Here is a 22,659-nt window from a genome sequence, read left to right as displayed (position 1 = left end):
ACTTCTAGCCTCATTTAAAACCTTGCATTCTGCTTTTTTTCCCTTTGTCTGTCCGGATTAAGCTAAGTCCAGCTTATCGGAGTCCGGATTAACGAGGTTTTACTGTAATTGAAAGTTGGTCAAAATATTCATTAATATTTGTATGCAAGTATTCGACTCGAATTAGTATATGAATCAATTAATCAAGATTTTGCTTTAAAATATTCAAGAATTACACCTGAATATTAAATTACATGTTATAAAAAAAAAACATTTTTTTATCATACAAAACTGGTGCAAAATAAAAATAAACTTGGAATTTTGCATAATTTTCAGGATAATTAGACTCCGTGAAAGTATCCTTCGGCATTTTTGTGGAGTCCGTGAAAGATCAAAATGCCGGGAAAGTATCGGTCGGTATCGGTAAAAAAAAAAAAGTCCAACCAATACCACTGATATCGGTAGATACCGATACATCGGCATCAGATCAGCTCTAGTTATTAATATTTTGCTCTTGTTATTATTATTTTCAAGTAAACATATGTCCGAAATTTAACTATTCACCGCGTTCATCCAATACTGGCCTTCAGTTTTCTGCTGGTCAGTAAGCAGTGTTTCACAAAAGCAGAGCTCGACTGTCCCTGTGCAGTGTTGACAGCTTTGGTCACTTTACCCGAACAGGGAATTTTCGAGGCACGAGGAGGGGGGAAAAAGATCTTGAGTGGATTTCTCAATTTAGATACGGAGAATCTAATCTGGGAGCGATCCCTGGGACTTCCTATTCGAAAGGAGAGCATTGAGTCTCCAGAAAGATGTTTGCTAAACACATATTTTGGGGGCTCCTGTTGCTCTATCTCAGCGTCGAGTCATGTAAGTAGCCTTCCTCTGTTATTTGCTAGAAGAATAGGACTCGCTACGCAGGCACTGGCGTGGTATTAGGAGAGAACCATTGCAAGCAAGTGAGTGCGTGTGCAATGGCGTACGGAGGAATTTTCTTTCGGGAAGGGCTGGGATTGTAAAGGTGGATAGTGTATAACTGCTTTCTAGGAGGCTGCATACACAATAACATATTTCATACGTTCAAAACTTTGCACTTTCAAAAACGGCAATTGGGGGTCATATTAAGGCGAATTTGCTCCCCCTGGTTTTTCTCCAGTTCTTCACTGTTTTTATTTCAAAATATTGATTTTCTCAAAATTTTGGAAGGTGCTGTAGCCCCTTCAGCCTCCCCGTCTGTGTACGCCAGTGTGTGTGTTTGTGTGTCCATTTAATTTCTGTTTCAGATCATTCGTGCATCGGAGGATTGCAAGCATAGCATTTTCGTGAATAAACATTTCAAAATTACCAAGCAAAAACAGTTCCAATGTTGTTCTAAAATTGTACTATTTGAGATTTGAGTTACGTTATTTGCAATTACTGTTTTCAATATGTATTCAAGTTCACTTTATTCTTGGTAGGCTAATCGGGATACGACCCACAGTGCAAAGTAGTTGTGCACCGAGAAACGAACCCCGGTTTGGGCCACCACGCTACATGTGCATTGCAGCCAGGGCTTGGAACGTGATTTCTTCTGCATTCAAACTGAAACTTCAAACAAAACTAAACTTCACGTGTTTACTTCATTGCGAATTAGGTTGAACGTCAACACATCTTACATATAAGGTAGTACGATGTAAATTGACTTGAAAATATGCAATATTTTAGCTGACTTTCTTGAACGTAAATTCCTTATATTTTCTCAATAATTCCTGGAGAATTTTTTAAAAAAAACTTCGAATAATTTTAGACTTCAAGTGGATTATCTTATACTGTACTAGGTCGTGTATTATGCTGTGATCTAACCGCGAAGGGTGCTTCTTTGTTTTTATTTCATCCCATCTTTCCTATTTTTAATATCCTTTATAATACTTCCGATTATCCTAATAAGGAAGGAGAATTATTTAATTAAAAACAACAAAAATGGAAAAATATGTTCCTGAACTCATCACGACTACAAATATATGACAGTTCACTCAATAGCTATAAAGTATTAGAATAATGTATTTGAATAATACAAAACGCCAACGCTCAATTATAAAAAAATAACAACAGGAATTAAAAACTCAATCCGTCATATGTGTATTAGTAGATGCTTATGTCTCTTTGGCCTTAGTGAGTTACATTGTCTTAAACAAAACCGACACCGTTAAGAAATGAACAGGACTTGGCATGCTTCAGACCATTTGCAACGTCTAAGAAATTACAAAGCAGTCGTCAATCAAAGCAAACTGAGAATCATATCCAGAAGCAATCGCATACCCAACATCAATGACCGCCCAAATATCCTGGCAAGGTGACAGCCAAACGTACGAGTGACGGTGTATTCCCGGTGACCAGCTGGTAGCTTGATATCTAAATGCGTGCCAACACTTGCTTACCGGGTCTCAACGGTGACGTGCGCAGACGTAAGAACAGGGGTGGCAAAATAATATTAACAATCTTGGTTCTGTTCCAGCGGCTGTCAGCATGTATTCGTTGGCTGCAAAGAGGAACTGAAAGCGACTTGTCTTTCATACCCACGAGCCTTTCATGAGGAAGTATTATACGTTAATTTGAACCAATTATGCACACACACAAATGTTCGAAAGAATAATATCTGTGAAAGTAGTTTATATCACCTGATTTCCAGTTACTATAGGAGGCACCAGTGGCGTAGTGGTAATGCTCGGACGTTATAATCAAGAAGTTCCGAGTTCGATACCCGGTGGAGGTACACAATGACTTGTATCCAACATTGAATAGTAGGCCTAGTCCTTATTAGTCTATCTTTGCATAAAGTGGACTAAAACTTTGGCGCCGAGATGTACAGGGCTTACTTCCTTTCACAACAATTGTACCAAATACCTGTATCCGTACATATAATGATTCGGTTTATTATTGTAATTAGTAGTAACAGCAACAGAAGTAGTAGTGGTAGTATATTATTTTGCAGTACGGTTACACTTATGCTTACAAAATTGTTTCTGTATCTTTTATAACTTTATAGAAGCTTTTTTCTTTAGCCTACATACATAAAAAGTGTGATATTAATACTTGTGTAAACCAAAATCTAGACAATGAGACGGGGCAATAACAGAATAATATTAAAAAAAGAAATGTAATTTAACGTTGGAACGGAAAGACAGAAATAATTTGTTCGTGTCTGAAAATGGATTGTTTTTGAATGGCGGTTAAAGAACGGTAGTTATATTGCACAGAGTCTAATCGGGACTGGATTACACTTTGAACTTGTATATCACCACCAAAAATTAGACATCACTTTATCGAAACAAGTAGGCTACTAAAATAAACACGCTTTCGTGGTTTCTAATAGCGTTGAAAGTAAATAAAAACGTGGCTAGTGGGAAGACGAACACAAAAGAGTATAAATAAATAATTTACAACATCCAAACTTTCCAACTGGACAGATGGCTGTAAAAAGGTAATTGCAGTTCGTAGCCTAGACACCACATTGCCTTTCCCATCATCGAATGCTCTATAACACAGATCACCAAACTCGCCTAACCGTGAACCTACTTCCAAATTACGCAAAGCTATGCAATGGCGAGCTACTAAAGTGGATTCAATTCTTTATGATATTTTTTTGCTTCATAAAAAACTTCCAAGGTGGAATGGAATTATAATTTTAATAATACGGACGGACGGGTTTTACATTAGCAAGAAAATCTTTAATAGATTTAAAGCACACCGTCCCTGAAACCTCTGGAGCAAACGAAAATAAGTCCTCTGCGCAAGTAGGGCTCGAGAGAGCTTGAACGCGTAAGAGGGGAAATGAGTGCATGGAGGGATAAACGCAGGCACTCCCTTGCTCCGCCCATTCGCTTTCTCCCCTTTTCTATCGTTATGCGCAGCTTTGCTCCACATATTCCAGAGGCAGAGTGTAGCATATTGCGTTGGAGGCTTATGCACACATTATTAAACACACAAATGTAATGCAAAATCATTGATCAAAGTTTCCCTTTGAATTTCAGGTGCTGGCCTCAACTGCTTCGTGTGCAACGGTGTGAACGACACAGGATGCAGCGACAGTCCTCCACCTGAAAGGTACAAGATGAACTGTTCTGCCTTGGGGACCGAGCATGAATATATCACTTGCAGGAAAATATTGCAAATAATAGAGTACGAACAAAACGGCCGTAAGTATTTGCACTTGTGAACCTCGTTTATTTTCTATTTATAAAGAAAAAGAAACTGCACGAAGGACTTCAAATGCATCAAATCAAATTTCACAGTTTTAGTGTATCAATTCATGTAACTATACATGCATTATTTTATTCTAATGCACTTTTAATATTCATGAAGAAAATACAAGAAATAGAGAGTACAGTGAGAGATGAATATTTCACAATTTCCTTTACAAATGTAACTTTAGTGCATATATTGATAATGACGCAGTTTTCAACTATTTCTCGCCTTCACATTTTATACTTGGAAAAGCTCTTGTCATTTTTTCTTGTATTTTTTAAAGTTCTTTGAGACAAATAATGAGCATTCACACGCACACATCCACCCACTCCCACCCCCACACAAAAATTATACAACATACATAATTACTGTCACAGTGTCCAAAGTTTTTTATAAATTATATTACTCCAGAAAGCGGTAGTTTGAAAAGTTAGCAGGAAAAGCCCAGTGGAATGGAAAGTGTGTCTGAAGGTAGTAAGGAAAGATGATATATTTCAGTTGTTTTCCATACGGTAATTTCAGATATGGTCTTTGATGATCGCTTAATTTTGGGGGTCGTTCCTGTTCACAAGAATTTTGATAAGTGGGGCAAAATTTATCCACCATTACGATGGTCGAATACATTAGACTCAGATTAAGACAAGGTTCGGATATCATGTCACAAAAATTTTAAAATGTTTCATTGTACTTAGGGTCAAGGATGTAGTCAAAGGTATTCGGTGGTATACTCTCCGTATACCCTCTGTTTAACCCTACTCGTTAGCGTATACCTCCTGACACAATGTGTATAATTTCAATTTTCGTTTTTTTTTTAATTTATGAAATTTGGCCATTACTTCAGTGAACTTATGACGGTCAAGTACTTTTGATTTCACATGATCAGGAACATAATGTTGAGAACTTATGAATACATGATGTACTTCATTTTATCGCCATATTTGTTACTACTACAATAACTTTGTAGAAATGTGTACAGTTAATTTTTATCAGAATTTTGCTAGCTTGGTTGGTCTCTTTGTAATTGATACGTTCTTGCGATAGACGCGTTGTAGTATTATACTATTAATATTAACTTAATAATACTCAGCGGTGAACGATGAGACTCGGTGAAGTACACAGACTCCTCTCAGGTACAGGGATAGTGTTAGGCAAAGACAATATTCACAGCACAGAGAAATAAAACCACATTACTGCAGTATGTATAAACTGAAAGGTCTTATTCTTTATTTATTGCAATTATAATGCAAATATACTTGAGACAAAGGCGAGGATTTCGCTTTGTCGATGAATTGACTCAACTAAAACGCATAAACTCAATGTGTGGCTATCGGCACGCCTATGATCACATAGACCTAGCTTGCGCCCCGAACTACCACACCAAGAGATATGCAATGATAACTGAGCCAATATTTGCTCTTTAGCCTTTTATTTCCAAATTAATCCTTAGGCTAGCTTTATTATTTAACGTAGAATGGTTGCAGTATTGTGCATAGCATCAATGCATGGCTATCGGCGTACCTATGATCACATAGTCCTAGCTTGCGCCTCGAACTACCATACCAAGATGTATGCACAACACCGAGGAGTTCTTTTTAAGTTTAAAAGCTTCGTCGATCCGTAGTGAAAGTGTGTGATATTTCTTACGCGATATCCTCGCTTTTATACGATTTTCGAGAACACAGATTAAAGTACAGATCAATCACTCACTATCTACAAAAGGATACTATCAACAAAACTGACATCTATACATCTTTAGAAATACAAATTCGTATAGTGCACTCTCGCAAACATGAAGATACATTAAACTACTCATAACAGAGCATAAAATACAATAAACATTAAACAAAATATATACATTACAAACCGGGTGCAATATTACATATAATAACACAACATGTCCTTTCATAAAAGTATAATATATCAGTGACATATTTTAAAGTTGTGACGTCACATAAAAATATGGATCATATCATAACATGTCTATTTTATGCCAATTATGAATAAATCATCATCAGTATTCTACCATAAATGCCATTTTTCGTAATCGCTAATTGTTTTCATATATATGTTTAGTGGATGCATAATCCAAACCTAATTGAAACATGGTCTCCACGTAACGTTTCGCGAAACTTAGCGTATGAAAATTTTGGGACTACAGAACTGGTTAGGGTAGATTTATAAGGGAAGATGAGAGGGAATTCCCCCTTTTGATTACAATTTTTTTAGCATTATGTGGGGAGTGCTGTATATGAAATATCACTATACCATGACATAAATGATTTGAATTTTCGGGCACGACACATTTTGCAAATTCCATACTGATTTGAGCAAATTTCAAGTATCAAGCATTGTTTTAGGATGTATGTATGTATGAAGGATTTCACGTGTACAATGTTCAATATGCTCTGCTAACCATCCACAAAGTTTCATGTGTAACTAATACCTCACAGTTCCTGTTTGAGTAAAGAAGAGAAGTGACTCATCGATTTTTTCCTAGCAGCGAGGTGCCATGGGAAGAAGGGACCATGCTTGGTTTAAGGGCATCAATTTTAAAGCACTTAGTTCCACAAATCCATCTTTACAAGGAAACAGTTGACTTGCGGTGGAAAACAATGACATTAATTTGTAAGCTACTACGGTGGACGAGCGAGCCACCAGCATAAAGAGAGTGATTATCAGCATTCGTCAGTCATAGTGGGAACTTCGAGTGTCTGCATACATTCGAAAGTAGAAAGAACCCTACAGACAGCTCTCGTAGTTGAGCTGTATGAAGTATCCGTGAAAATATTCCTCCCGAGGAAGCTCGTATTTAGTGCTATCTAATAACACAAAGTATTACTAACAATAATACTAATATTCTTATTTTACTTTTAATGTAAAAATGTTACAACATTAAAAAAAACCTAATAAAACTGACGCATTACTTTCCTTCTAAAGTCAGTAGCTACATAACTTTTCCGCAGTTCGTCGCTGAGTTTTAGAAAAAATTAAAAAATATGTTTCCCCTAGTTATGCACATGTATAGAATCAAAGCATTTCCAGCAAAGTCTTGAATGTTGTAGAACATATGAACTAGCCATCTCCAAAATCTTGACTTGTCATAGTACTGAGAAGTCATCTTATTCAGAATAACAACTCAACATTTTGTTTTGTTCTAAGATTTCATTGTTTCCCGTAAACATTTCCCCAATTTTACCACATCAGTTGAATGAAAAGAATTCGGAAGCAGTACGTTTTTATAGTACCATTTCCTCGTAAGTAGTCAAGAGTTATATCCCCATTTGTCACGATGCGAAAAGAAGGAAGAATTTTGTTTGCAGAGTTAATAACAAAAACCTTCCAAATGGTAATTCTAGTGTTAAACGGTCAACGTATATTTGCCATGAAAGTGTGTGTTGAACTCAAAAACAATGTTAACACTGGTGCGGCCGCTGCCAACTTTTGTTGCTACTGCTATATTTACATCACTTTCTTTTTGTAAAAATACCAATACAGTGTGATGCCGCTGTACGCATATCCACCCATAAAAAAAATTCCTCCCATCTAGCCCCCAAGATTGCTTGTAAATGACCTTACTCCCTAGAACCGCCAAGGTTAACTTTTGTTGCCAGCTAAGGAAACTGTATGGATACCGCAAAATGTTCACTCTCACTAGTGTCACATTCCCGAAGAATTCTTATCTTTATATTATGCCTTCTCGTGCCCCGGTAAACAACCTCTCGCCTGTGATTTCCATAATGATAGAAAGGCACGTAGGCGGTGTGGGCGAAACCCCCGACACGATAGATCTAGACCATAATACGTAGAAATAATGCAATCAGCAACATGCTCTGGTCGTCTGTAGACCTAGATTTGAGGCGAAGTGGCTCTTAGTTAAAGGCTGGGCGAGCCGCTTTTTGCAGGTACATGTTGCAGCTCTCATTTCAGATCATGAATACCGGGAATCGAACCTGGGGCCTCCACTGTAATAGTCAGACAGCAACAGGAATAGTAACCAGCTCAGTGGCGGCGATTAGGGCGGGGGGGGGGGGGGGAATTGGATCCCCACATCTTGCCACTTTTGCCCCCGTACTATGCTACACCTTATTTACCACGGAAAAGTAAACTGTCCTTGCCGCCACTGGGAACCACCATACATCAATCTTCGCTTCGTCCATGTTATCGCAATCATTGTATGGAAGATATTAGCAAGGTACCTTTTTAGTCTCCTGTCTGATGTTGACTCACCAAGTTCATGGATTTCCACAGAAAGGTTTTCTTTTCAAATATGTACGCAAGGAAGAAAGGCAGCGATCCATGGTACTGGCGCGCTCTCTCATGCAGACATTAAAACATTTCGAACCATTGACATGACTCTCTCCTGCACCACTGCCTGACGGTTGTCATTTCAGAGTCCAGACTAGTTCCTTTGTCCCTCCACACGAGATCGTTCATCGAGTCGGAACTTGCCGAGTGATGTCTGCAAACCTAGGATTATTTCAACATTCCAATGGCAATGAAAAGTGAAAGTAAGCCCTGTAGATGTGTGTTCAAGAGACAAAGGAACCAGTCGGAAATGGCAACAGTCAGGAAATTGTGCGAGAGTGGCTTTCTCTACCGTTTGCGATATTTTGGCGTCTGTATGAGCAGGTTGGGCATATCTAGAGGGTATTCCTCCCACTTGGTTACTGCATCCACCTCTCTGGTTGCAAATTTTAGCCCTTCGACATGGGTGTTCGGAAGGGAGGTCAATGGGGGGGGGGGGCACAGCCCCACTGGAAAACGAATGTCAACCTACAAGTACATATTTCAGACATAATTTCATATCAGTTACAGTAATTTATGTTAATTATTAAAAGGACGTTGTAGAAACATGATAACTTTATACTGAAGGCTATTTCTTCAGAGGGCGACACTATTACGGGGAAATATGTCTCATCCCCCCCCTCTTCCCACTCTTTGAGAAAATACCCTGCTTTCCCATTCCTGGAAAAAATGTTACGGGGATTCATACCCTTAGGTAGGATGTTGAACATACAATTACTAGATGTTTAGAAAAAAAATTACTAGAATCCTCCCCCCCCCCCCTCGTGTATGAAAGAGTGGGGCTCCTCCGTTACCAAACATTTAGCACTCTCGCCTTTGATGCGAGCGGTCCCGGGTTCGATTGTTTATCTTTAAATATTTGGAATTCTTTAACATAACTTAAAGATAAACTGTTTAATAAACCAGGGTGTGTCCTGGTTACTAAATGACGGATGTTTCTTATTTACAGTGGGCCCAGAGGAACGAGTGATCAGGGTCTGCGGCTGGGTGTCCTCGAAATACGACGAGAGCTGTTACTTGAGGTCTGGCTACGGTGGAAGACTGGAAGTCTGCAACTGCTTGAACGAAGATTTCTGCAACGGAGCCCCTTCCCTATACCCCATCGTTGCTCTCACTACCGCCTGCTTTTTTATATTAGTCATGTTGCACCTATGATGATAATTGTTGTGTTATTTCCATCAATATGTATTTAATATACTGGGTGAGTCTTTTAAAAGAGGCCCCGTGGAAAACGCGCTCCTTGCATGTAGGCAACCTTGGTACATCGAAGAGAAGAGCGGGTTAGTGAACAGTCCAGGATATCGGTGCCAAGCATATTCGACAACATGACATGACGTGATATATCCTGGACTGTTCTTTGCCCCACTCTTCTCTTCGGTGTACCAGGGTTGCCTACAAGCAAGGAGCACATATTCCACGGGGCCTCTTTTAAAAGACTCACCCAGTATAAGGAACTCAACATATAATAAACAAGTAAGGATTTTTTATAAAAATTGTGGTTAGATTTATGCAAGGAAAATTGTAATTTTAAGAGCACCAAGATTAGATTCCTAAAATAGCTACTATTATGGGAAAGAAAGTGGTGAATTTCATGTCTACATTTAAAAAAAATATATTGTTCCTTAAAAACAGTATTTTCTCTGTAGTATGTTTAAATAATGAACACTGAATTATACGAATGCAGATAGATCAGTCACGTAAAGTGGGTGTGTGTGATTTTCTGATGTATAGAAAACTTAACATGGCCAACTCAACATGACCACCAGATAAAAGCATCAGAGCGTTCGTTATTCGAAATGCTGCTCGGTCCACTGTGACAGTAAAGATGGGAACCAAACACCAAGCTACACTGGTAGAAACTTGACGGATATGGAGGGCTAAGACTTTAACCCGGGTGACTGGCACACTGTACTGTAAAGGAAATCAAGGCCGAACGGTGTCATCTGGGAGTCATCATTTCTTTACTTTTACCCTTTGTGGCTCAACAAAGCTTGTATTCCAAACTTTGCACTCTGTCGACACACTGCATTTCAGATAGTCACAAAACATACTGTGCCTCCTCCTGTGGGGCACACTCCTCTCTCCCTTCGCCGGTCAAGGTTGGAAAGAGAGACAGTTGCACACGCATTCGCCGTCCAAAGTACAGTACAAAGTTGCTTCCTTCGAAGCAATCCGAAGAGAAAAATAAACTTGAAAATGTGAAAAGCAATACAGCGATGTTAGGAAAACTTAGAGAGTTGTTTGTCCATTGATTACTAACAAGCTATTAAATATAAGTGTTTAATTTATACAAATGGTGCAAATTTGTTTAATTATTTTTGCCTTCGTGTACAGTATTCATTACGAATGTAATACAGTTTGCTTGTAGAACCCGGTTTGCTAAGTGATTATTTTTCTCAGTGTGTTTGCTAAAAATATATTCAGTACTTAATTACCGCCATCATTCTCTGCTACTTTTACGGTAGGAAAAACGAATGTTTTAGTTTTCTTTCTGGAAGAAAGTTTATTTTGCAGGAAACGATTACACTGTAAAACACTATTCATCTCATATAAATAATTGATGTCTCAAGCAATTTCCTTACGTGGCAACTAAATTTGGCCATAGAAGGCAAGATAAGTTTTGGTTTGAGTAATTCCGAACTAAATTACGATTAGGTAATAAAATATGTCATTAAAAAGCTTCCTTTGGGATGTTTTCCGAATTCCTTTGAAGGCACATGCCCCCGAAGAACGGCCATTGTTCGAACTGCTTAAGAGGGGGAAACATGCTATTATCTTCTGTTCGGAGAGAAAACATCTTTAACGACCTTCTAACTCAACAGCTTCAGAAAGGCCCCGAGATGCCTTAGGCGGAAGGAAGAAGCGTATCCCTCGCTGGTGATTGCGTTACAAGGAGCACAGGCATTTGGTAACGTCATTTATTATCTCCATCCTTTCAAAGTTTTAAAGAATAAATATTCTCTTTCATTTGTGTTTCTGGGCTGCTTTTACATTTTCTAATAAATCTTCTCTTAAAGCCAATCGTCCCCAAAGCATGAAACGAATCTATTTTGTTTTATTTATATTTATTTTAGCCACGATTTGATATGTGTTGTAGTGAGGACCAGATATGGATTTTCTTTGGTGATTTTTCTTTAACTCGACGATAAGTAATATGCTAGATTGTAGCTATATTTTTCTTTCTGCCTTAAATTATCATCACCTATGCTCTGCCTCTAGAATCTGTGGAGCAAGGCATAACGGAAAGGAAGGAGAGAAGGCAAATTGGCGGAGCAAAGCAGTGCGCAAACGGCTGGTAGCTGAACTCACTTCCCCCTCATGTGTTCATTGCTCGAGCCCTCTCTAGTTAACTAAATGTTCCAGGACCCTCCAATTTGTTGCCATAGGAGACAATTGTTCATGAAAAGAAGGACTGAGGTTGGAAATTGTCTGTCAGGTTGTAAAAATGCCCGTAACATCATCTTTTGCCAAAAGAATCTAGAAATTTCCATGTATCAGGATATTGGCACAATATATAACTTTTGATCATTGCAGTGCAAATACTCTTTTTATTTCATTTTACTCGAGAAGTATTTCCTTGTCAGTAAAGTTTCGTAAGATAGGAACACGTTTAGTGATGATATGTGAAAGCGCAAATTAAGCAGGGAGGAAGTTTCTCTCCGAAAGAACATTCTGTAACCGCAGGTGTCAAGCGTTATGAAAACTGCGATGAATGCAGTAGGAAGCCAATTTGCGCTCGTGCTCATATGTGACTCCGAAGGCCTCGGCGGCATCCAGCTCTTTCCGTAAACGGATTAATTATTCATGATTTATGACACGAGGCTTATTCGCTCCCACAATCAATTTTAATTTCGCGAGTGAAAATCGGGGCTCAGCCGCGATACTCGTTGCAGGAATCCGGACGACCACGCCGAGAACACGAGCTTTGGACACAAACTTTGGGGTCAAACAAGTCATCTTTCATGGAGCACTTGTACAGCGGCTGTCGCCAATAAACTCAAATTTCGCTGGCAAATTGCTCTCCTTTGTTGACCTTGAAGAAATTTATCAAAGCCTCCTTATAATAAGAGAATGAATATAATATTCATGTTTACGACAACTAATAATTTCTCTAATCTTAAAGAGAATTTTGCTATTGGGTCATTTCATGTCAGTTCAACCAGAGCTTCCACGTCATAGTTTTGGATTTCGATATAATTTTACATGATGGTTCAGTCATATCTGGAAGGCTTCTATACAAAATATTAAGTTTCGCCGAGAAAGATCAGGACAATCAAAATAAGATTGACTCCTTGTTTGTAGTTTCTGAATAAGTAGAATGACTGTGAATGTCTATGTTATGGAGGTGTCCTCATCCTGCTATTAAATGCTCTTCTTTTACCTATTGAGTGCTTAGAACCATGAATATTAGGCTAAAACAACGAGCTGTCATTGAATTTCTGACTAAAGAGAGTTGCTCAACTAAGGACATCTGTATTCGGCTGTAGAATGTTAAATTGATTGATTGATTTGGTTTACTTCGCGTTTCTGCCAATTTTGTCCACTCGCGATGATGAGTGATGATCAGATGAAATTGATGAAGGGTCACTCACATCCATGCCCAGGCCGGGATTCAAACCCGGGACCTCTGGCGTCGTATCACGCTGTGATAACCACTCTACCACGGAGGCGGCTGTTGATTGCTTAAGGGGATTTTACAGTGGACATTAGCAATGTGCGGCGTTGTGGAAGAAGATTCAAGGAGGAGAAACCGAAATAGCAGATAAGCCGACACCATTCACCGATGGGAACAGTCAACTTGCTGATGCATTGGGACACACAGGGATCAATTCTCATGGACTTTTTGGGTGGGCTCAGAAAGACGTACATCACTATACTTAAAGAAGCTTAAGTAGGCCACCAGGAAGAAGAGACCACAGGAACACATTCATTCTATACAGATCCATCACGATAATGCACGCCCACACATGTCATTCTTCATAACCTAGGCGACTGCCAAAATGTGGTGGTCCGTAGTACCTCATTCGATTACAACCCTGATATAGCCTCTTCGTATTTCTATCTGTGTGGGCCTATGAAGCGCAGCCTACGTGGTTTCATATTCCACAACTTGGAAGGGGTTAAATCGGCTGCAAAGTCATGGGTGCAACAACCACAAGAATTTTGCCAAAGTGGATTTCAAACTTGGGTTCCACAATGGTGCAAACGTGCTGAAAATAATGGTGACCATGTTTAACGGTATTTTCGTGTACAGGAGGAGACTTCAGGCTACAATCCGTGTAAGTTTGGCTTTGATCTATTCATTAGTAAAGCTTTTGGTAACGGACGGGCATTACATTTGGATTGCTATAGTAGTTCTAGAGTTCTAGCCTGTGGAAGAATGTGGTGCGCAACAGAAAATGTTACCCCTATCTGAGCGTGAGCCTTGGCTAACTTCAGGACTCAATAACTTTGGAACTGCTGATCACAGCTGAGTGATGTTTGCACACCAATCAAACTACACAAGAAACACGAATTGAATCAAGATACACAAATCTTGTTTGCATTAGCAAAGAAAAAATATACATATTATGTCTTAAAAAGCCTTACATGTCAAAAGATGCATATTTTGTGTGCTGAAGTTACAACTGCAATCAACCCAGGAACGTGGTATTAATTTTCCTAGTAACCCTGATGTGGGCTCAAGACACACATTAGGTTGCCACCGTTATCACGCAATCCATATTATATGTGGCTGAAGATACAAGAAATGGAAAGATCACCGGAAAATGGTGGATATTTCAGATGGTGTAGCACAAAAGGTGCAGCAGGTGATATACAAGCCAAGTAACACAAATTACATAATCAGGCCTCCCCCTAATTTGTATCAAATACCAATTTGTTATTGCAAGACACTAGTGCAGAGTAAAGATTTAAAATCCTGTATTGGAATAGGTGACCACTTTTGTTCTGCAACAACCGCAAAATTGAGCTTTAACCTCGCAAAAAAATACTAAAATGAAAGTAAAGGATTCTTTACAGTGAGTCAAAAGTAACAGAATGGAAAATTAAATATCTGAGTACTCCAATGATTCATTATCTATTAAAATCACTTTTTATTTGAGATTCTGTTAGGCATGTATTTGAACTTTACACAAGACACTTAGAGGATGTTTACCTGCTTCTTTGGTAAAACTTAAAGATGTTCTAAAAAACCTCTAATGAACGCATATCCCATGAAGGAACGTATACGGAAAGGGATTATGAAGTAAAGTCCTTCATGAGAAAACGTAAAGAAAAGTAACTGTAAAAGTAACATAAAAAGAGGAACCAAGTTGTACTTTCTCATTTCAAAAAGTAACTTGTTACAGTTACCCTTATACCACGAACACTGATGTACTGCGATGAAAACACACGGTTTCTGTAATTGCAGTTTAAAAACGGCAGGACCACTTCTTAGTTTATTTAAGCGTAGACTTAAACAAACCATACTGAGTAAAGTTTATATAATTGGTAATGTAATGAGAAGAAAAATGATTATAAATATCAAAAATACTTTCATACATTGGCAGCATGCGCCAACATTGTTTTTATTACATGAAAGCAAGCCGAAGCAGCTACTTACGTGGCAAACGCTTGCTCCTGGGGTGATCTGGTGAGAGAAGAAAGCACGTGTTAGTTTATTAAGCACTGCAAAGGCACACAGAAATTATTGTACATCAAAGCATACAGTCATGCCAGTAACACACACACATATACCAAAGCACAATCTTATCTTATTATATTACAAAAACACCAATATCTGTCCATAAAGATTAACTCACAAACAACAAAAGGATTAAAATATAAACCCCTCATCGACAAAAGTTTATCAAAGTTGCTTTATAACCCTTAACAGATTACCTAAGTATGTTAGGTTCAAGATTGATTTGGTGTTTTAAGTCCACTTTATGCACGTAAGGCTAATCGCGACTGGACCTATAGTTTAAAGTGGAATCCGAACCACTATGTGCCTCCACCGGGTATCGAACCCGAGACCCTTTGATTGCAAGGCGAAAACGCTACCACTGCGCCATCGGAGAGGCTCCTGTTAGGTTCAAGAAGCTACATTAGTAGTTATGGAAAATTCGGAAGCATGGAATTAGCAAACTGCTACTCTTTTGTTTTAAAGTTTTATAGGTGTTGGGAATATATACATTTCTTTACAATATACAAGAGTTATATTTCTGAGAAGTTTAAAGCTAAAAACTGAGCGTATTAATTTGACAATTTCATGTTTTGGATGACTGGAACAACAGAGATGAATTTTAATCCATGGATTAAAACGGTATTTAATACATTCATTCTCTGAAGTAAATCAGAGTAGTCTTTTATACCAGAATGCAGCTCAATATCAGTACTATGATTATAATCATTTCCAGTGATTAATGTTGTATATATATATATATATATTTTGTTGCCTAGACTCTCAACACATCATGAAATTAGATAGTAGAAAGTTTTTCATTTATGAATGGAGTTTGTTTCATTGTTTCCATCGTGCTGGACATTAGATTCAATTCCACATATAACTTCACAATTAAAAGAACCGTCACATAAAATACGTTATCGTTGTTAAGTATATGAAATAAAGGTTTTTACCACACTTTAAGTGTTGGATTAATTGCACACTGTAACATTTTAAAAACAATGAACAGCTTAGAAATCTAAAGCGCATAAGCTAACTGTAAAAAGGTTAATGTATACTTTCAATGAAAAATAAATAGATTGGAAAAAAATTTACTTTAAAAAATATAGGTAGGTTATATGTAATTTAAAATTACAAAGCATAGGCGTTAATGATAATTGCTCTCGAGGGTTTTTTTTCCTTATGAAGGAAGTGCAAATGTATTTAAAATCCTGATAACATATGTTGTAGGCCTAAATTATTTATTTAGGACTAAACACACACACACAGATCACCTGCCACACACAGATCAACTTCAACTGAAGAAATGAAAGTGTAATGTGTAATAAAGAAATAAAATTCATATTTTTTTACAAATTCGCAACACAAATATTTACATAACACATATGTTGGTAAGGCATTTGAACAGAACACAGCAACTCATTACCTCTCAATCAGTTGTTACGAAACCAATTAATATATAGAGTCGAAGCAATGCAGAATGTAAAATTACATAAGTGGGATATATATCAAAATTGGGTGCACATATTCTTCACTTCGAATTGCTACACATAACAGAGAAGAAAGTGATAACGAAACAGAGTAAAGGTGTTTAAATCTACCAAAAAAGGATAGAACATGAACTTAAATTCATCATTGCGCACATTTCATGACAATTACTCCAAAACCAACCAATTTCTCTATCATAATAGAAATACTACTGTCTTATATTCTTTCATGTGAGGGTGTGCGCTAGAACGTGTTTATATAAGGTGGCCCACAAGTCAGTTGACACATCCTGACATCATGTGTCACCTGTATGTGCGTGGAGAGAGAGAGAGAGAGAGAGAGAGAGAGAGAGAGAGAGAGAGAGAGAGGTAAGTTTCTATTCAGAAGGAACAAAAAGTCGCATTATATCAAGTCAAGTTTAGTCAATGCATATTTATTGACTCCCTTCTTCAACTCATGCAAATTCTGTAAATAATTAAAATATGAATTAAAAACAAGTCTGAAAGCAATATAATTCAACAGACTTTATTGATGATGAACGTTCAGCTGTTTGAAAGAACTAGACAATAGATTACAATAAAATAGAGACAATATCAACAGTAAATTAGAAAATAAAGGCAACTATAATGAATAAGGATAAAAGCCATCTGAAAATAATTTATTACTAGGGAGTGAATTTTTAGGTGCTAAAAAGGGAAAATATTTTTTTTATATTCTAAAAACAGCGCAAATATGTGGCTAAAAGTTAAAAATATTTTCACTGACCAGCATGTTGTGAAGTCCCGAATAGGATACTACTGTACGGCATATTTTGTCTATTTTATGCATGAATTCCAAAATGCGTATTTATACAACGTGACAAAGAATTTGGGAATTCTTTTGTCTGGAATATCTAAAATATGTACATTTTATTGCCCTAGAAATATGGGTCTGATATGCTAAAGGTAAAATTATGCATTCTTATGTGAAACAAAACTTCGCAGATTACATTGCAGCTCTACGATCGTCGGCACTCCTACTGAGTACGGCCAACTTCCTAAGAAAAAAAAAACAAGTTGCTGCCTAAAAATCCACACCCTATTTATTAGAACACTCAGGAATGTGAGTATATTCAAGCACTGTTGCCGTTGGTGACTATTTTCAATATTTTGCTCCTAGAGTATGTCAATTTTACGGAATATTATTGTTATATGTTATTTTACATTTAAATAAATGTTATTGCTAAATTTGGAGAAAGTTTACTCGTACTTTTTAAAGAATATTAACAAATGCAACGCAATAAATATACTTTATACGTAGTTTACTTGTTCGTAAATGCTTCACGTTCCAATATGAACCGGAAAAATAAATTAGTTTCGAGAAACAATGTACAGCGTGTATTATAATAGAGTAAACGACTTATCAGGTTTGTTGTTAAAAAATTATCTGAGACACAACAATGCGGTTTGTTGTACAACAAAGATAAATTTTTCAAGTTTTATTATTATGTGCAAGACTTTTGTAAACACGTTCGTTGTGGCGCTGGTGTAATGATAAAGAAAATGGAGACTTTCACGGGTCCCAAAACTTCTACACTTGGTGCTTTGTGAAAGACAATGTCTATGTGCCACCTATGCCGTAGAATGTTTAACAGGTAAAGGAACAAATAAGAAACACCCTTGCTTTGGTAAACGAGGAGTTCTTGGGAAAATTGTGGCAAGAACTCGAATTGAACATTTGTAGACATTTGTAGCCATTCATAGAAACTTGAAGTATTGCTGATTGACACAAAACAAATATCTTTGTTGTATTCCATACAGTTTAGTCAAAATAAATTCTTAAAGTTGTTTACTCTATTAAGATACACCCTGTATTATATGAATTAGAGTAAAGGACCCGTTCTACGTCACACACGACCTGAGTGAAGGAAGAGCAAATAAAACCATTCTGTGGAGGCGGAAGCTGGCTTTGGCCGTCACGGTCTATGACAAAGTAAGACGTGGATCTCGCAGAATCTCCTCCGCACCCAAGCATCAGCTGCTATCGCAGAAGATAAATGGCGGGATATTTCCGATTGAAGAATGCGTCCCCGCAGACACCCAATTAAGCAGGGCCGTTGGAGAAAGCGGCGAAGTAATTGGGCGAGGCACACCTCTTTCTTCGCGATGTGATCAATTGCAGTCTCCAGGTGAGATCCTCTCAGTGGAAATGGATGCTCCGCTTGATTGCCTCTGAGGAAATGGGGAGGGGGGAGGGGGAAAGGCCTCGGAGGAAGGGATACAGCTGATTGAGTCTTTATTTACTCCTTACATTGGTACTAATTTGTAGTTTGTAACATCACACAAAGATGTTGTCCAGATGTTTCTTAGCATATACTACAAACATGTCTATAAGAACTTGAATATTCGGGCTTCCCCTATGGCATAGTGACAACGTTGTCACCTTATAATCAAGGGGGTCGGGTTCGATACCAAGTAGAGGCACCTAGTGGTTCGGATCCCACTTTAAACAATAGGTCCAGTTCCGATTAGCCTATTTATGCATAAAGTGGACTGAAATCAAAATTCAACTCTAAACTCAATCAAGTTTAGTTTAAATTTGAGCATATAATTATACATATGAAACTAATATGGTTTTGATACAGGCAAAATGTGCCTCCCCGATGGCGCATTGGTAGCGTCGTTGCCTTGTAATCAAGGGGTCCCGGGTTCGATACCCGGTGGAGGCACATAGTGGTTCGGATTCCACTTTAAACTGTAGGTCCAGTCCCGATTAGCCTTACTGTGCATAAAGCGGACTTAAAACAGCAAATCAATCAATCAATACAGGCAAATGTTGCTTATTTGCACCCTTTTGCTATTTTTTTTGTCAAAAACTCTTATGCTGTTAAAAGTATTTCTTCCAAGACACCTGAAGTTCAATTTGCCAATATTTATTACCCACCCGTCTACTGCGTTTATTTAGGTAAGCATTTCTTCATATGTTACCAATTTACCTACGCATAAATCGCTCAAGTTTATTTGAATAGGATCTTAACTGCTGGTTACCAGTGTGGCTCGAACCACCAGAACAGGAAATGGTTAGATTAATAAATAAAATAGAATAAACCAAGAATAGAAAATGGAATAATATATGAATTAATAAAACGTGCAAGTCAAGAAATGAAGAAAGTTAATATTGGAGGAGGACGAAATTGCTAATAAAAAGGGAACTGGAATATTTACCCGATATGCAAAAAAGGGATAATGTTACTAAACATAAGATATACAATTCTAACATTAATCATCAATGATAGAACAAGATGTATTCCGAAAGTATAAGTGGAGAGAGAATACTAGTGTTGATCCATAACATATATCAAAAGAAAATTTAGAGAAACCTTCAACATGGAATAAACTTGAATCTATTGTCCACTGATAGTAAGTCAAGAATTTGGCCGTGTGTTTAGAGGAAAACGTACACAAAATTTCGCTCCAAAATTTCGAATGATGAAAAAAAAATTAAAGGACACGTCGTCCAATACATCTCGCAATTTCTAACCAAGATTCTAACTTCGTAAAATGGTAACAAGGGGGAGAAAAATAATCTACCTGATACATGAAAAAGGGTAAGGCACTCTAATGGTGGTTTTATGAACTTTCATTAATTCCTTTACCAGAAGGACACCAGGGTTTCTTGAAAATTTTAAATAGGATAGTAGTGGAAGTACATCTTAATTTCATGGAAATCTTATAGGAATAAATTACTGTTATCATCAGCTACAATATATTCGAAGGGGCTCCAAAAATATTTAACTTTGTATGATGTGGCTACCATGTGGATGACCCGAGTTCGAGAAGTTTTCTAGTCATTTTCATGCTTCTTGGCGGCTCTGAGGCCCACTCAGCCTCCTATAATGGATACCGGGGGAAAACCTTAAGGGGTAAAGACGCCGGGCATTATGCTGACCACATCAGGCCCCTACCCAGGGGAGGGGCCATGGTCTCCCCATCGAGCCATGAAATTATTAAATGTGAACCTTTAAAAAGCTACGAAAATAACATCGACGATTTTTCAAACTTGTAAAAATCTGAATTTTGTCCTTGCGTAAATGAATGTGTTGGTTATGTAGAGAGGCAATCTCCATAATTCTGGGTACTTTTAGTTTTGTAACCATTGATGCAAGGCTACCAGCAGTGCCGGCGATTGAAGGAGGTATGGTGGATTGTTTCCTCTTCGCCCTACTATTTCCACTTTTGCTCCTGCACTGTGTTCTCTTAATGATAAGCCTCGTCTACCCAGACTCAGTGGAGGCACATAGTCGTTCGGATCCCACTTTAAACTGTAGGTCCAGTCCCAATTAGTCTCTCTGTGCATAAAAGTGGGCTTAAAACAAGAACAAACTGAAACTTGTCTGCTAAGAGAAAGTAATATGTTCCCTCATCCAGTTTTGGCAGGGAAGGAAGCCGAGGGCAGTAATTTCCTCTTGGTAGACAAGCATTAAGAGGACATAGTACGGAAGCAAAAGTGGCGAAAAAAGAAGTTGTGGGCTACTGCTCCCAGGTCCCCCCAAATAGCCGCCACTGTATATATATATATAATATGCACATGACACGGATCTGGCCCCTCCCAACTATATCCAAGATCAAGAATATGTGAATCTCTATACCTCCACATTACTCCATATGCCTTTATGGCATGTATGCACACGCATAGGGGCACCTTTTACACTTCTCCTTACATTTACTTTGATAATTAAATTCATCTAGCTATAACTGCATACGCCAATAGTTCAAATGATTGATTGCCTATCTATGAATTTACAAATGCACGAATTTTTAATACACACCTTCTTAACCTGCCACAAAATTACAATATAGTGAATGAGCAAAATTGGTCTTTGGACCTCATATGTTAGCCCGTCAATGTTTTCAAAAAAATTTGATTCAACTTATACGTTATATATGGGTGGGTGAGTGAGTGTTAACTGCCAATTTTTATTGGAAAATACACTACTTTTGTCTCCTAAATTATAGCAATATATATGACGGTGTAATTTAGGAAATCTCGAGAGACATGATTTTGGAAGCCTTTACGCTGGAAATGGATATTACTTTAGCTAGTGTGTTGATTTAAACTATTTACTTCCCACCGCCCTGGTCATCGCACACGACGGAAAAATTCCGCACATGAAATTTGGCTTGTTCGTAAAAGTGGATCTCCTCACAAAGTTTTGAGGAGGAAAGTCAAAGTTCTTCGGTTGATATCCTCATTAAGAGACGAAGTTTCGTGTGGGAAGCTAAACTTGTTTCGGCAGGCACAATGTATTTACACGCGTAATCCTTTCCCATAAAAAAGCAGGAAGGCGAACCTGCATACGCGCTTAAGAAAGAAAAACGTATGGTGCGTTTTCATGATTTAGTATTTGGCTGTTTCTGAGCCACATGCTCAGTTGAATTAGGCAGACATAAGCCTCTCAGGTTTTCTCCGTCTCCGCTCCAGAGATAATCTCCTGAATCGTTGGGTGTTCTCCGCGTTGTGTGACCAAAAGCTTGGGTATTGCATTTACTTGAAGAACATAAAACGCGACAGCGCTCTTTAGCAGGCTTCTCAAAAAGTTTGTTTTTTCATGTACATTTGGAATCTGACATTGGTTCAAAACAAGAATGTTGTTCATGGAATTGATTCGGTTTATTTCACTTCTCTTTTCTGCCACTTTTGGCTAATTGCAAAGTTGAGGATGAGTGGTGATCTGATTAAATTCATAAAGGGACACTCACAGAGAATACCCATGCTCAGGCAGAGATTGGAACACGGGACCCCTGGCGTCGTAGCACGGTGTGCTAATCTTGTTAATGGAGTTAATTTGGTAAATTTAATTATCCACAAATGAATTTAGTTTCCATTATGCGTGTACAAAAGTAGTAATTAAATGCTTGTTTCGTAAGGTAATGGAGATATTATATTTAATGATTGCTTTTGTGCAAGATAAACGATTGAAAAGCAAAGCCTGGGAGAAATTATGTATGAAAAATATA

The 22,659-nt window shown here is 37.9% G+C and overlaps 2 protein-coding genes across 3 annotated transcripts in view; one reads left to right on the top strand and one right to left on the bottom strand.

Moving 5' to 3' along the window:
• Nrx-1 (Neurexin 1) overlaps positions 1-22,659 on the bottom strand; it is a 743,918-nt gene that overhangs the window by 152,294 nt on the left and 568,965 nt on the right. For both annotated transcript variants that reach the window (XM_083118572.1, XM_083118573.1), the window contains exon 5: positions 15,113-15,139. In XM_083118572.1, coding sequence (XP_082974698.1) covers positions 15,113-15,139 — 27 coding nt within the window. The remainder of the gene's footprint in view (positions 1-15,112; positions 15,140-22,659) is intronic.
• LOC145985052 (uncharacterized) lies at positions 727-12,026 on the top strand. Its single transcript, XM_083118574.1, has 3 exons — positions 727-849; positions 3,990-4,154; positions 9,458-12,026. Exons 1-3 carry the CDS (start codon positions 792-794, stop codon positions 9,661-9,663), a joined length of 429 nt encoding a protein of 142 aa, XP_082974700.1. The 5' UTR covers positions 727-791; the 3' UTR covers positions 9,664-12,026.

This window comes from Lepisma saccharinum, chromosome 3, assembly GCF_977018435.1.
Source record: "Lepisma saccharinum chromosome 3, izLepSacc3.1, whole genome shotgun sequence".
Classification (NCBI taxonomy): domain Eukaryota; kingdom Metazoa; phylum Arthropoda; class Insecta; order Zygentoma; family Lepismatidae; genus Lepisma; species Lepisma saccharinum.
This window is presented reverse-complemented; position numbering and strand designations above follow the sequence as displayed.

What these genes read in the sequence shown, in the direction of transcription:
- LOC145985052 (XM_083118574.1), top strand. Translation starts at nt 792, where the DNA reads ATGTTTGCTAAACACATATTTTGGGGGCTCCTGTTGCTCTATCTCAGC. An exon ending in CTATCTCAGCGTCGAGTCAT is followed by an intron (nt 850 to 3,989) that starts GTAAGTAGCCTT and finishes TTTGAATTTCAG; the next exon opens with GTGCTGGCCTCAACTGCTTC. An exon ending in AGAGTACGAACAAAACGGCC is followed by an intron (nt 4,155 to 9,457) that starts GTAAGTATTTGC and finishes TCTTATTTACAG; the next exon opens with TGGGCCCAGAGGAACGAGTG.